The sequence below is a fragment of the Tiliqua scincoides genome, chromosome 1, assembly GCF_035046505.1.
Source record: "Tiliqua scincoides isolate rTilSci1 chromosome 1, rTilSci1.hap2, whole genome shotgun sequence".
Taxonomy (NCBI): Eukaryota; Metazoa; Chordata; class Lepidosauria; order Squamata; family Scincidae; genus Tiliqua; species Tiliqua scincoides.
Window position 1 is genome coordinate 90,736,134 of NC_089821.1, and position 14,207 is coordinate 90,750,340.

At 42.3% G+C, this 14,207-nt stretch overlaps 1 protein-coding gene across 1 annotated transcript in view; it reads left to right on the forward strand.

Annotated features, from left to right (window-relative positions):
- The window catches only part of ARHGAP15 (Rho GTPase activating protein 15), a 464,537-nt gene that overhangs the window by 241,010 nt on the left and 209,320 nt on the right, over positions 1 to 14,207 (forward strand). Inside the window, exons 7-8 of the mRNA XM_066633052.1 lie at positions 1,299 to 1,397; positions 7,114 to 7,240. Of these exons, the coding sequence (XP_066489149.1) occupies positions 1,299 to 1,397; positions 7,114 to 7,240 (226 nt within the window). The remainder of the gene's footprint in view (positions 1 to 1,298; positions 1,398 to 7,113; positions 7,241 to 14,207) is intronic.

The window sequence follows — 14,207 nt, forward strand, 5'->3', positions numbered from 1 at the left end:
ATATGGCCTGGATACTGCCGCAAGTGGCCAGCTCCATTTTTTAATGGCGAGCAGATAACTGCTGCCATTAGTAGGACTAGTAGAGTTGGGAGGAGGTAATGGGTTCTAGGAGGAGGGTGGATTGGGCCTGGGCAGGGGTGGATTTGGCAGCAGCGGCACCCGCCAAATCCTAACCCCTTCCCAGGCCAGATATGCCTTTACTAGTCAGTGTGGACTGAGCACAAATAGTATGCCCTATAGCACCTGAGGGAGGTAGACAGCTAGCGCCGTTTCCTTCACTTAGTCCCTGCATGTTGGGTTTTTGTTAGTTACACTCCCTGCTACAGTTGTTGTTAATAAATAAAGTGACCCTGTTAAACTCCAAGCCTCTGTCATGTCTTTATTGGGGTGCAAGGGTAATAAATTGACCTCCAACCTTCCCCTAAGTTGAAACTTGCAAGGCAGATATTTCTATTATAATCTAACTCTGTTGGCTTCTCTTAAAATTTGATGGTTCTGCCCAAGCGGAAGCCTTCACATTAGCTTTGAACTGTCGCTCTAGGTCAGTGTTTCTCAAACTGTGGGTTGGGACCCACTAGGTGGGTCCCGAGCCAATTTCAGGTGGGTTCCCATTCATTTCAATATTTTATTTTCAATATATTAGACTTGATGCTCCCATGGTATGTGATTGCATTTGGGGAAATATTACAGACCTATACTTTTAACAAGCTACTATATATATATAGTCAATGGGACTTACTCCTGGATAAGTGTGGGTAGGATTGCAGCCTAGGATTGTTAAAAATATTCCTGCTTGATGATGTCATTTCTGGTCATGACATCACTTTGGGTGGGTCCTGACAGATTCTCATTCTAAAAATGAGTCCCGGTCCCGGTGCTAAATGTGTGAGAACCGTTGTTCTAGGTGAAGAAATGGGCTAATCCACCAATCTGCTGCCTGAGGTGACCATTTTAGTTGGCCTTATGTATGGGCCAGTGCTGCATGGCTGACTGAAAACTTTGGCTAACAATTTGTACAAGTAGATTAGAAATGATTACTCTGATAAAAGATATCAGTTTTGCCACCCACGGTTTGGATACATCTTCTATAGAGTATTTTTACATGGCTGGCTGGCTGGCTGTCACTTTTAGGCCATAAAAGAAAGTTTTAGAACTCCTTTTTAATTTTCATTTGACTGTGAAAGAATTAGTGGCATTTAAACAACGAGAAGGAGTGGCAGGTCATGGATGAAGATGTGTTTTCAAAATTAATTGCATCAAAAAAAAATCTAATTCATGATTTCTCTGTTGCCTTTCAGATCACAACAGCATCAGGAAACGAATTCCTCTTTCAGTCAGATATTGACTTCGACATACTGGAGTGGTTCCATGCTATCAAGAATGCAATTGACAAATTGGTATGTATTTATTTTGTTTTGGCAGTTACCTTTACTATTTAACATGCAGTAAATCCAATTTCATGTTTGTACCCATCTATGCAGGTTTACAGTAAAGAGTAAGCAAAGTTAAAGTGCATAAAGTGCACATAGTTTTTTAAAATGTCAAATAAACAGGATTGTTGGACTAAAATGTCATTTGATTGTATCCTAAAATAGATACTTTCCAGCTGCATTTATTGCTGAAAATCATGAGAATGCTGCTTTACTATGGGTTGTAAAAGCACACACGTGCTTAATAACAGATGAATTTTTACATTTTCTATTTATGCTGCCTACATTATATAATCTTCTATAGTACTATTAATACATATCAGTCTTTTGTGCATTTTCATATTACTTATTTGCTAGGCCACTAGCAAATATTCTTTTGTAACTGATTGCTGTTCTCTCTCTCTCTCTCTCTCTCTCTCACACACACACACACACACACACACACACCCCTTTCAGACACAGGGCTGTATTTTAAAAACCCATATAGTACCAGTGTTGCAAAAATGCATTGGTGGTAAGGGGTCAAAAAAATGCCCTCACCAATTTTTTCTGAATTTTTTTTCTGTGGAAGGTAGAGAGCTGAAACTTCATTTCTGAACTATTTTCAGAGTGCTATGGTCACCCAATGTTATGCCCCAAGAGGGCAAAGATCTCTGTTTTAGGGAAATTGGGGCACTGATTAGCCAGGGCCTGATTAGCCAGGTTTGATTTTTAGCTCACTGTTTAGCACAAATCAAATTTCAATCATGAGCACATTCTTTTACCCCCTTTGTTTTTTGTTGTTCATAACAAATATTTTCTGTGCAAAAATAAAGTGTTTTTTCTCCAGGACATTCAAAGTCCAGGGAGCATCCCCATAGGCCATGCACTGCAAGATCTTCAACAGCCAGGCCTGTGTGCTTAGTAACAAATGTTGTTGTTGTTGTTGAGATTTCCTTGGGTGAGGTCAGCTTCTGACTATGATTTAGATAAGAATCTATATACATCAGCAGCCTGGACTGTACTGTAAAAAATTATTCCCTTTCCCACTAGTGTTGCACATTCACCACACCTCTGTTTCAGATATATGGAAGCACCTTGAATTTTTTCTGCAGGCGTTTATCTCATCTTGGAGGTCCCCTGAAACTTTCACAAAAGTGCACCTTTGGAAGTGTCGCAGTAGAACAGGGGTATCCAAACTTTTTGACAGGAGGGCCACACCATCTCTCTGACGATGTGTCAGGGGCCAAATTGAAAAATGAATTGATTTACATTTAACATTTGAATAAAGTTACATAAATTAATATATTAAAGATGGAGCTTATATGAATGAATGAAGGTCTATAGGCCCAAGACCTGTAACAGACCTTGCACAAAGCAAGGCCAGCCTTTCTGTCACTGTTGCTGCTGTACCACGAACATGAAACAGCAAGCTCCTCCCATAGCTCACGCAAGAAGTTGAACAGTCGGCCCCCACGCTGAGAGCAGTTGTGTCGGTCCAGCTCAGGCTCTAGCAATTCTCCAGAGGGCCAGAGAGAGACTGGGGGCTCCCCGTGGGCCGGATTGGGAGTCCATAAGGGCTGCAAGTGGCCCTGGGCTGGGGTTTGGGCACCCATGCAGCAGAACATGGGTGTGCCCCCCTCACAATGTCAGGGTTTTTTAAAAGGTTTTTTTCCATTCATTCTTTTCAAAACACTTAGTATAAATTACACATTTTTCCTTTCCTAATTATTCTGGAATGACTTGTGCAGGATATTTATCTTTTTTGGCTTGCGTGAAAAGTCAACCTTGTTTGCTGTGTTTTTCATGGGAGCTTGCTTGAGACTGGTTTACTAGCATTTTAATGTGTGATGTATGCACCTCTTTTGAAGCATTAATAGTGAGACAATTGAATAAGATAAGAATTGTAAAGCACTTTGAAAGTGCTACAGTGGTACTAAATGTTCTTACTTGCTCTTTCAAAGAGCACTGAACACATTCTACTGCAATCTCAGAAGAGAATCTAAGCACTTAACAACTTTAGTCATCAGGTGCATATTTACTCTGCAGTAGAAGCCACTATTTAGGCTTACGCTGCCAGTATGGATTGCCCATAATAGGACCTTTCAAGAGGAAAGAAAGTTCCCTGATTTTATCTGAATCACTTCCATTTAGCCTGAGTGCATTGTGATGTTTCTCCAGAATGGCTTCCTCATCTCAATGTTATAATTAAATCCATGCATGCATTCCTTGACATTATTTTCTACATTGTAATAATAAATGAAACAACCTCCATGTTCAACCAACTTATGCAAGAGAGTCCCATATGATTGCATCTATATACAGATCTTAGGCTCAGAGTAAAGTGTCCTGTTCTTCTGGTGATGTAGTAGTTGATTAGGAGTTTCAGAAGCTGCTGTATATGGGCAGCCCAGTCCTTAGCTGCCTGTAGTGCGGGGATGCCACAGTGTCAAAATAGTTACCGCAGCATCCAACATGCAGCTGGACAGCCTGCAACAGCTCCTCTGGAGAAGGGGACTTTTGTTCCCCTGAGTAAGGGAAGTAGCCCAGCAAAGGGGCTACTTGATTCTGTGGCAGCTCTTGAGCCGTCGCAGAATCAATGAATCCTGTGTTGAACCGCTTGGCCCAACATGGAGCTCAAAATCTAGTGGAGCCAAGCTCCACCTCCCCCCACTTCCCCCACCCCAAAACGCCTCCTCCCTGCCTCCCCGCATATCTTCAGTCACTTCTTACGCCTGGCGGTCTGGGCAACCACCAGGCAGTGGAACATGGGCCCAGCACCAGAGCTGGCCCAGTGCTGGGGACCTGTGGTAAGGGCTTGCAAATGAGCCTAATGGCATGTTTGCGACAGAGCATGCTGGTGGTAAGCTGGCATACGCTGACCGATCCCTAAATCAGGTCATTGGTCCATCTCGCTCAGCGTTTTCCACACTGACTGGCAGGATATCTTTGGGGTTTCAGGCAAAGGTCTTTCCAAGCCCTATCTGAAGTTTCCAGGGATTGAACCTGGTAAATGGGATGCCTGGTGCTGGAATAGAACAAAATATAAAATCAAAAGTTCAAGGTCCTTGTTTGATCAGGGAAGGAAACTGGACCAAGAGGAGTTAAAAGGCAAACAAGACCCTTCTGCAGTGAATCTCAGCCTTCCTCGGGTGGGAAAAAAGAAGAGTTGTAGCACACAAGGCTGGAGGGAGGGAAGGCAGTGGAGGGAAGAAGAGGGAGGAAGAAGAGGGAGGGAATTAAAGATCATGTGTGATCATACACATTAGGATGAGAGAAATGGAAGAGAAGAAAAGCATGCCTGTCCCTTTCGCCTTCCAGAAGAAAGCTGGGCTGGAGATCCCAAGTTGGGGGCCCTTGGAGCTCACATAGCTGAGAAAACCTTGGCAATCAAGCTGAATGCCCAGGAAATACATTCAAAGGGGTGCCTGCTGGCACCCAGGGAAAGAGGTGGAGTACGACTGGATTTGCACAGGAGGTTCTGAGTGTTGGTTGTGCACACATGGAGATCCAGTTTTCATGGGTTCCAGGGCCTAAGTGCTAAATTTTGGGATCATGTGTTGTTGACACGCACAAAAATTTCCTGGCCCGAATAGCCAAGACTCAGTCCAAACTGGGCCGGAGGCTTTCTTCACTGGAGGGAACAAAAGATTTTGATTAAGGAGATGAAATTCCAAATTAAAACAAGAGTACAGTACTGTTTCTGGGTGTAGCTCTGAACCTTGAGTGAGGACAGGGTTGTAGTTTGATCCTAGGCATGAAACAAAAGAGTTGTAGCTCTTTGATGGGGGTGCCTTAGGCCCAATCCTATCCAACTTTCCAGCACCAGTGCAGCTGCAGTACAGCCCCAGGGTAAGGGAATAAATGTTCCCATACCTTGAGCAGGCCTCTGTGACTGCTTCCCCACCACAGGATGCAGCACATGCCTCATTGGCATGGTTGCACCCACACTGGAAAATTGGATAGGATTTGGCCCTTAGTTGGGTTAAGGTAGTTTTCAGGCATGAGACTTGAATTGGATACAAGCGACCCACTAAACTTTTTTGAGGTGAAACAATTAAGGGAATATGGATGTCTCACTAGGATCTGGGCAGGCAGTCGATAGAATGAAGCTTTTCTGAGGTGAGAAAAGCTTGCCTTTAGACAATGTCTTGTTCCCTAGTTTTAGTTAGGTTTGATCAGGTTCTCTGAAGTGACACTTGTTAAAGAAAGGAAAGGAGAAGAACCTTGGCAACAAAGGGCAGGGCAAACTGACATAAATAAATAAAATGTTCTTGTTCACATTGATTCTGTACATGGATATAGGAGTATCCATAATACCTATCTAAACCCCTGTCACTCTAAAGTCAGCAAACACAATATACCTCCAAACAACAGCAACACAATAAATACACTTCTTATAAAGAATATTTATATGCTGTTGTTCACAAAGTGGTTTACGTAGCAAAAGAGACAGATAGATTTGATCGATCAGTTGATTGATCGATCCAAAAGCGCTCCCAATCTAAAAATGTTCCAAAAGCACTCACAATCTAAAAATGATGCCCAAGTCAAAATAGTCTCTAGAAAATATAACATGTCAGGATGAATAGGAGCAGTTTCTCTCCCTTTGTAAATTTAAGAGGAACAGCACTTTAAGAGGTTCTTATTTGCTCAGTTAGCAGGAACACAACATGACACTATGTGTGCTTTCTCAGAAATGTGGAGTTTACTTCCAGATAAGTGTGCATCAGATTGGGTCTTACTCCTGGGAATAAGTTCAAACATCATATAAACATAAAGGCAGTCGGAAAATGACTTTGCCAGGTTAAAAACAAACACAATTCCACTAAAGATAAGCACTTTTAATTCTCATTGATTTGATCTCAAAGAAAGATGTTTGAGCAAGCATTCTTCTGTTCCACAGAGCCCAATCCTATCCTTTCCCCTGTTATATCATGGGTTGCACTGTATGCTATGGGGGGGGGGCAGATAGGGAGAATTGGAAATGGAAAATATTTTTCCATAGCCCTCTGTAGGCCTCCTGATTATCGATGGATCTTCTCAAACCTCTGCCATTTCTCTAGCTGGCACAAGTCTGAGGAGACAAAGGGGGTGTGTTGGGAGGCTAGGAAGGAGACAGCATCCAATGCAAGGTGCTACCCCTTCCCAACTTCCCTCTTGCCCTCCTCCCATTCTTTCTCTACCACCAACTCACCAAGGCTGGTGGAGTTTCTGCCAGCTCTTAAAATATATGTGGTGTGCCTGCCTTTTCTGCTGGTGGACTGGAAGCATGTGGCTACGCACACATCCACAGTGCCATTCAAAATGCTGTAAAGCACTGTCTCCTGGAGGAATGCTAGTTGTATAGGGATGCTAGGATGGTGTAGTGGTTCTGCCCTAGGATTTAGACCTGGAAAAGCCAGGTTCAAATACCTGCTCAGTCATGGAAACTTTATGGATAATCTTGGGTCAGTCATTATGTCTCAGCCTAACCCTGCCTCACAGGATTGTTGTGAGGACAAAAGAAGGGAAGGAACTATGTTTACCACTCTGAGCTCCTTAGAGGAAGGATGGTATAAAAATGTGAAGAATAAAGGAACACAGTTATTCATTGTGAATGAATTCCTTTATTTTCTAGATCTGAGTTGGTTTTCAGTGGTTTGTAGCAAATGTTTTAAATGAATTGTGTTTTATACTTTCACTTAAAATGTTTTACTTCTAGCCTAGAGAAATGAGTGGCCTGTCGCGGAAGAAGGAGTTCAAGCTTCCAAGATCTTCGAGTTCTGAACTGCTGAACAAGTTGGAAGTGGAGTCTAAAGAGGGAAAGTCAGAAAACAGAAGATCTCTAAGTAAGTTCCTGTTATGGATGTGTTAAGAAATATTAGGCTGCAGCATGATTCTAATACAATTCTGCCAACTATCTGGAAAATTTGGAGGACGTTGAAAACATTTGTGAGACAACTGAGCAAACAAGAATATGTTTTTCATATAGATCTGCATGGAACCATGAGGGAACCATTACTGGGCTGGGGCACCTTCTTTATGAGGAAAGGCTATGGCGTTTGGGCCTCTTCAGCCTAGAAAAGAGACGCCTGAGGGGGTGCATGATTGAGACATACAAAATTATGCAGGGGATGGACAGAGTGAATAGAGAGATGCTCTTTACACTCTCACATAACACCAGAACCAGGGGACATCCACTAAAATTGAGTATGGGGAGAGTTAGGATGGACAAAAGCAAATATTTCTTTATTTGGGTTGGTCTGTGGAACTCCTTGCCACAGGAGGTGGTGATGGCATCTGGCCTAGATGCCTTTAAAAGGGGATTGGACACGTTTTTGGAGGAAAAATCCATTACTGGTTACGAGCCATGATGTGTATGTGCAACCTCCTGATTTTAGAAATGGGCAGAATGCCAGATGCAGGAAAGGGCACCAGGATGAGGTCTCTTGTTATCTGGTGTGCTCCTTGGGGCATTTGGTGGGCCGCTGTGAGATACAGGAAGCTGGACTAGATGGGCCTATGGCCTGATCCAGTGGGGCTGTTCTTATGTTCTTATGTTGATCTGTCAGCTGGCCTTGGTGCGTAAATAGCTGCTATTGCAAGAGGATGGCGTGTGTGAATAGTAAGAATGTGGAGGGAGGTGATGTTTCTGAGTCTGTGGCTTATGCAGCCATATGCAGATGCTATTAAACCATGACCATTGCATCCAGGTTCAGTATCCACAGTAGCGTACCTGAAAATGCTACACTAACGCATGCTGACGCCTTCCTTCCCCATGCTTACAGATAAATGCTGTACGTAGTGGAAAGATTTTTCCCACGATTAGGGACACTGGGTGTCACAGGAAGAAGTTCTCCCCAAATATACTGTCTCTTCAATTAACACTGTAAGTTGGGATGGGATAAAGACTTCAGAGCCCATCAGTACAGGGGTGGGGTTTCCAGGCATGGCTACAGCACTGATGGTTTGAGAATGTTTCCATAGGACTTGTGTGAATCTGAACAATCATAAGCTGTTATTTGCTTAGGTACGCTACATAAACTAGTTCACAGCAATTAGATAGCAAAGACTTTACTTTAAATAACCAAAGTGGATGTTGTTAGGACATACAATCCATGGTAATTAAATACATTTGATAATGGACAGTGTCTCCTAACGGGGCAAGGTGGGGGGGGAGGAAGAGGGGCAGGGAGGCTGTGGGAGGGGGTGTTTCTGATGGAGATGGCACACACCAGATCCTGTCCTCCTTACCCACAGCTTCCCTATCCCCTTTTTGCCTTTGGATGTGAACCAGCAAAATAGCTGGCGCAGGTTCAGGGAGACTGTGCTGAATACAGTGTATGCATTTTGGCATGGCTGCATGGGGGGGGGGCGAGATTTGATAGGCTATTAGGTTGTGATCCTATGCACACTTTTCAGGGAATAAGCTCCATTTAAACAACAGGACTTACATCTGAGTAAATATGCATGGGACTGCGCTGTAGGCTCCCATGAACATACACTAGTGTATTTGATGTCACAATAGGTTGTATAATTGGTATAGAAGTAACACAGAATGTGTATATTACTGTAGCAACCACAATTGTACTAGTTTGTTCGGGCTTATGAAAGCCTCACTCCTTTTCCGCTTTCATACATCTCTCTTAGTGTTGCTTTGTTCAACTCTTGTTAAAAATGGCTTATGGTGAAAAGATACAATCTAAGGGCCTTTACCTCTTTGCCATTTTGTTGGCAAAATGCCACTAAGCTGTCTCACCATTTGTTGTTGTCTTTTATCCATTTTGGCATCATAATTCTAACATCTCTTCAGTAATGATTTAGAAGACAGATCAAGTTCCCATCAATGATATGAAGTTAGCATACAACCCAGTGCTTGAAAGACAAAAGTTGCGAGGAGCTCCTTTTGTGCTTCAACTTTGTTTTCAGAATACCGTGGAAATGATCCGATACGAAAATTCACTGTTTCAAGCTCTGTGTAGGTTTAATAGTGTAGCTTGAGTTGCCTTAAAAATATGTATTTGGAATTTTCTTTCAGTCCCTTTGAGACTAAGTAATTATGTGGAATTAGAAAAATGTTAGCATTCGCTGACTTATTAGTAGTCAAAGCACAAACTGTATTGTCAGTTTTCTGCCTTTGGCTTTCTATGCCCTTAATGTTCACACCAGTATCGTCGCCAGAATTAACGGCAGCCAGAGCCAACATTGCTTTAAAAAGGCATGAGAACTGGTAATGACATGTTGTTAGCAGTTAACAGGTGGTCGTTCCATTGTCCAGTTTGACTGCAGAGCACAAAGACGATATGTACCGTATCAGCAGCAAGAGCATTTCAAAAGGTGCTGTAAAAATTGAAATATCTCTCTGTGCTGTTCATGGTCTTGCCTACTGCCTGCAAGTGAAAGAATTAAATATACATTAAAAAATTATATTGATATCACATTTAAACCAAAACAACTTAGAATACTGAAATACTAAGGAATATTCTTTTTTAGGTAAGAAATACTGTTTGAACAAATTCATATGTCTCCCATATTGCTGCCCCCCACCCACATGGGGAAGTGTTCATGCTTTTTAAATGTAACAGTTCTGGTACAACATACCAATATACTATGGTGTTTTTACTCCGGCAAAGACCGCATCCAATTCCAGTACACAGATGATGTCCATAATCCAGCAGCCTTCAAGCAGATTGGATCAGCAGTTATACAAATATATACCTGTGCACAACCCATTTGCTTACAGATGGTAGTCATAGTCTAAGAAACTTTGAGAGAAGGAGTTTGCATTGGTGGCAGTACATCGATCTGTCCATGTTCAATAGAATCATGGATACTTACTTTGTCCTTGAAGTTTGCTGGGTCATGCTCATTGCCTTTAAGAGGACTCAGTAATTAGGGTCTCATTGTACATTGTATAACCTGACACCTTACAAACTGCTTGTCAGGGGGAGAAAAGCCTTACTGAAGAATTTTTTGCATGTTTACTCAGTAAGTCCTACTGTGTTAAATGGAGCTTACTCACGGCTGGCCCATCTGTGGAGCCATGTGATGTCAGTTGCATCAGTGGCAGATTGCTTTGCCTACTTTTATTGTATTTTAACTGCATGATATAATTTTGCTATTAGAAGAACATTGTCTATAATACGTAATATGTATTATTATTTATCAAAATTTGAAGACACACTAAGTTTCATCTTAATATTGATAACCTGAAATAAAGTTTCTTAGCATACTCCAGCAGCATTAATATTTCAAGTCAAGCACACTGTCACTCAGCTTGAGAAATCCTGGTAATTTAGATCATGTTGGTACCTTTTAAATGAAGGGGTGTTTCCCCTTTTCTAATTTGAATATTTCTCTGCCATTTATCATGTTATACAATCATTAACAAGTACTGCATAGTAATAGCAATCTTTGTTTTCATTTTTAGAGTTTTAGCTTGTTTTGAATAAGAATATTTTCTCATATGAAAGCATAAGTAGCATATGTATTAATGATTGGCAAAGAAAACTCTGCTTTTCCATTCATTTTTATTAACCAAGTCTAAATTTTTAGACATAATAAAGTTCAGTATTAATCATATCTGGACAGGATCATTAAATTTTGCTTTACCTCTAGAACAGCAGGGTCATTATGGAACCATGAGAAGTTAACTCACATCAATCTTTTCAATTACATAAAAGTGATCACTTTTATTGCATTTTTAACAGAGGCCCTCACCCATATTTTTCATGAGTATTTGGCTCTGTTACATTAGATCATAATCTATTATTAGTAATTTGACTGGCTGGTTAGTCTATACATGGGTTACATGTGGAAGAAACCAAAGTGAACCCCTGGGCAACATCTTCCTGAGCAAGCAGAAGGTACAGGGAAACTGAGGAATGAAATCCATGATTGTAGCTTAGGGCCCAATCCATAGGTCTCAATCATATGGCACTGGCACTAGGTGTTGTAAAACACATTTACAGCAGTGGATAAGGAGGGAGGGTCAGCACTGGACCACAGCGCCAGGAAAATGACTCCATAGCACAGCTGGTGATCAGTCTTGTGGCTAGCTGGAGGAGGAAGAGGGAGGGTGGAACAGGAGAGGGACTGGTCCAGGACGGAGGCCTCCTCTGCCAGATCCAAAGCTCTGTGTTGGACTTGCAAGCCTGTCACAGAGTTCCTTGGATCTGCACCAGTGAATTAGTGCAGACTCGAGGAAGTTCATTGTGGAGGCTGGGGCTTTCATGGGGGGAGGGAACATCCCCCTGGAGGAGACCTCCAGCGGCTTCCTGGTATCCACAGGATACAGCAGTCACACTTTTGGCACCACTGTTCCTCCAGACACCGGAAAGCATAGGATTGGGCTTTTAACCAGCAAGAGGGGAAAAAACTAGATATGGAAGGCATGGACACATCTCCCATTCCATAGACTGTCATAATGGGCTAACTCTGTACACACCTACTGAGGGTGAAGAAAGGAACAGAGATATCCCTCTGCAGTGAGTGGAAGGACTGTACCCATGACCTCCCATAAAGAAGAGACAACTGTGGTTAGAAAACATTGGTTGAAACTCTTTTGTTCAGTTGTGGTGCCTGAAATAGTTAACTAGTCACAAAGGTATTAATTGCCTCTTTAATTACTTAACTATCAATGGTACATTTTTTCATTTTTATGCAACTTTACTGCAAAAAGAGGGTAATTTTACACTGCTTGCTGTGTTTAAGTCTGAGTGATAATGCTGGCTAATGTTAGGGAAAGTAAATGAAAGAATATCAGCCGGAAATCTTTGCTGTAGATTGCTATCTGGTTTCTTCTTTCCTCTCCTGTAACCACCTCTCATCTTTGACTTTGAAACCCAACAGTTTAAACTGGGTTCTTGTTTCAGCAGCTTAATCCCCTTTCATAAATCGTGTTCAAGTGCTGGAATAATTTGCACATCATTTAAGAATATTTACTTTGAAACATTCACCTCAAGCCTTTTTGTATATCCTTTCTCTCTAAAGATTTGTAGTATTTGTTTTGTTCTCTGAGGTATAAAAGACCTGGGCAAACTTTATTCCTGTTGTTTCAAGATTAGTGAAATAAAATGCATATTTATTCAACTGGGAGCGAAAGAAGCTTTAGTAAAGACGATCATACATATAACCCTAGGGAACGATATAATACAAAATGCCTGCCTTAAAATCTCTTTAGACTTGTTCAAAACTGTATTGAACGACTTAAGTTCAAAAAAATAAAGGGCCCAGAAATGCATTCTCTATAAACATTTTTATCTTTGTTGTGAAGGAGAGAGCTGTATATTTTTGTTCATAAAAATGAACTCAGTGTTGGGGAAATGTGGATAGTAAACCATGTAAAGGAATATTACAAACAGTCTGTGGGTCCACTAAAATAAAATATTGACCAGTTAGTGCTGCTTCTGTACAGTGTCGTAGGCATAAATATTAATGTTGTAGGCAATTAATATTATTAATATTATTTAATACAACCATATGCCCTGGTAAATGGACATTTCAAACTGACTTTAAGCTTTCAACAAGCTGTCTTTACACTCCCTAAACTAAGATCCAAGCCATTTTCTATGTGACCCAGTAGGCTGGAAAATTCTGCCAGTATCCTGTAGCACATGGGAACATTCTGTAATAGCAATAAAGAACTAAAATTCTTGCGTATGCACTCATAGTAGTTGATAAAAGGTAATGGAAATTAACTGTACAGGAACTTGGTTCTAAGCACATGTTCCTGCATTTCTGCATATTTATTAATTGTTGCCCTTGTCTGATGCCCCAATGGGTGGATTAACACTAATGCAGCTGCTTCATCCAAGGGGGAGGAAGCAATAAGGAGGTCTCCTCGAAGTAAGGGTACTTTGCAACTTTACCTCAAGGTAGGCCTCCTATAGCCCTATGAATCTACTCAGATCTGTGCAAGCTGTTCAGCTAGCAGAAGTCTGAATGGATCCGAGGAGGTGTGTTGAGACTGGATATTGGCATAGGATACTGGTGGTGCCATTGCTGCCAAGATCCACTCTTTTCCATGCCTGATTCCCCCATCTCCACCTCATTACTCCCCTTGCCTGTCACCCTGCACTCCCCACACCAACTTACTGATACTGAGGGATCCAGAAGAGCCACTGCTGTGCAGTTGGCCCCTGTTGCTGTTGGCAGCATTGTACTGGTAGTACTCAACAGCACGTCACAAACTGTGACTCTGCCAATGAGACTGCGATCACATTCTAGCAGCTGGCGATAGGATTGGGCAGTGACTCTTTCATTTGTTGCCTCTGGTGACTGTCAACATCTAGCTTGTAAACTACTTGAAACGGTAGACTTACGCTAGCAGACACTATGGACGTTTGTGGTGTTGGATGGTAATAAGTTATTTTTCAAGGGTGATCTCTGTGTTTTGTAGGAAGTTTGCCTTAGCTGAGCTCAGAACATAATTTTCCTCCAAAGAAAATGGGTCAACACCTGTCAAAGTGGTTCTTTGTTTTTGTGGGCCATTGTGTGCAGTGTATTGCTTAACCAAGGGTGCAACCTTAAAGCACTCTTGGGCCAGCGCAAGTCCCTTGTGCCAGCCCAGGAGGGTCGCAAACGTGCCATAAAGCACGTTTGCGCCTCCTCAGGAGCAAGCCGCGCTAGCACGTGGAGGTGCACTGGAGCATGGAGGCTGCCTCCAGCCTCCGCACCAGCTTGCCCCAGATAGGTTGTGTTGGCCGAACTCAGTTGACGCGGGAGGGCGGGGAGGAGGCGGGGAGGAGGTGTTCTGGAGTGGGGGAGAGAACAGTCCCAGGGCCGAGCAAAAGGTGGGAGACAGGGCTGGAACCT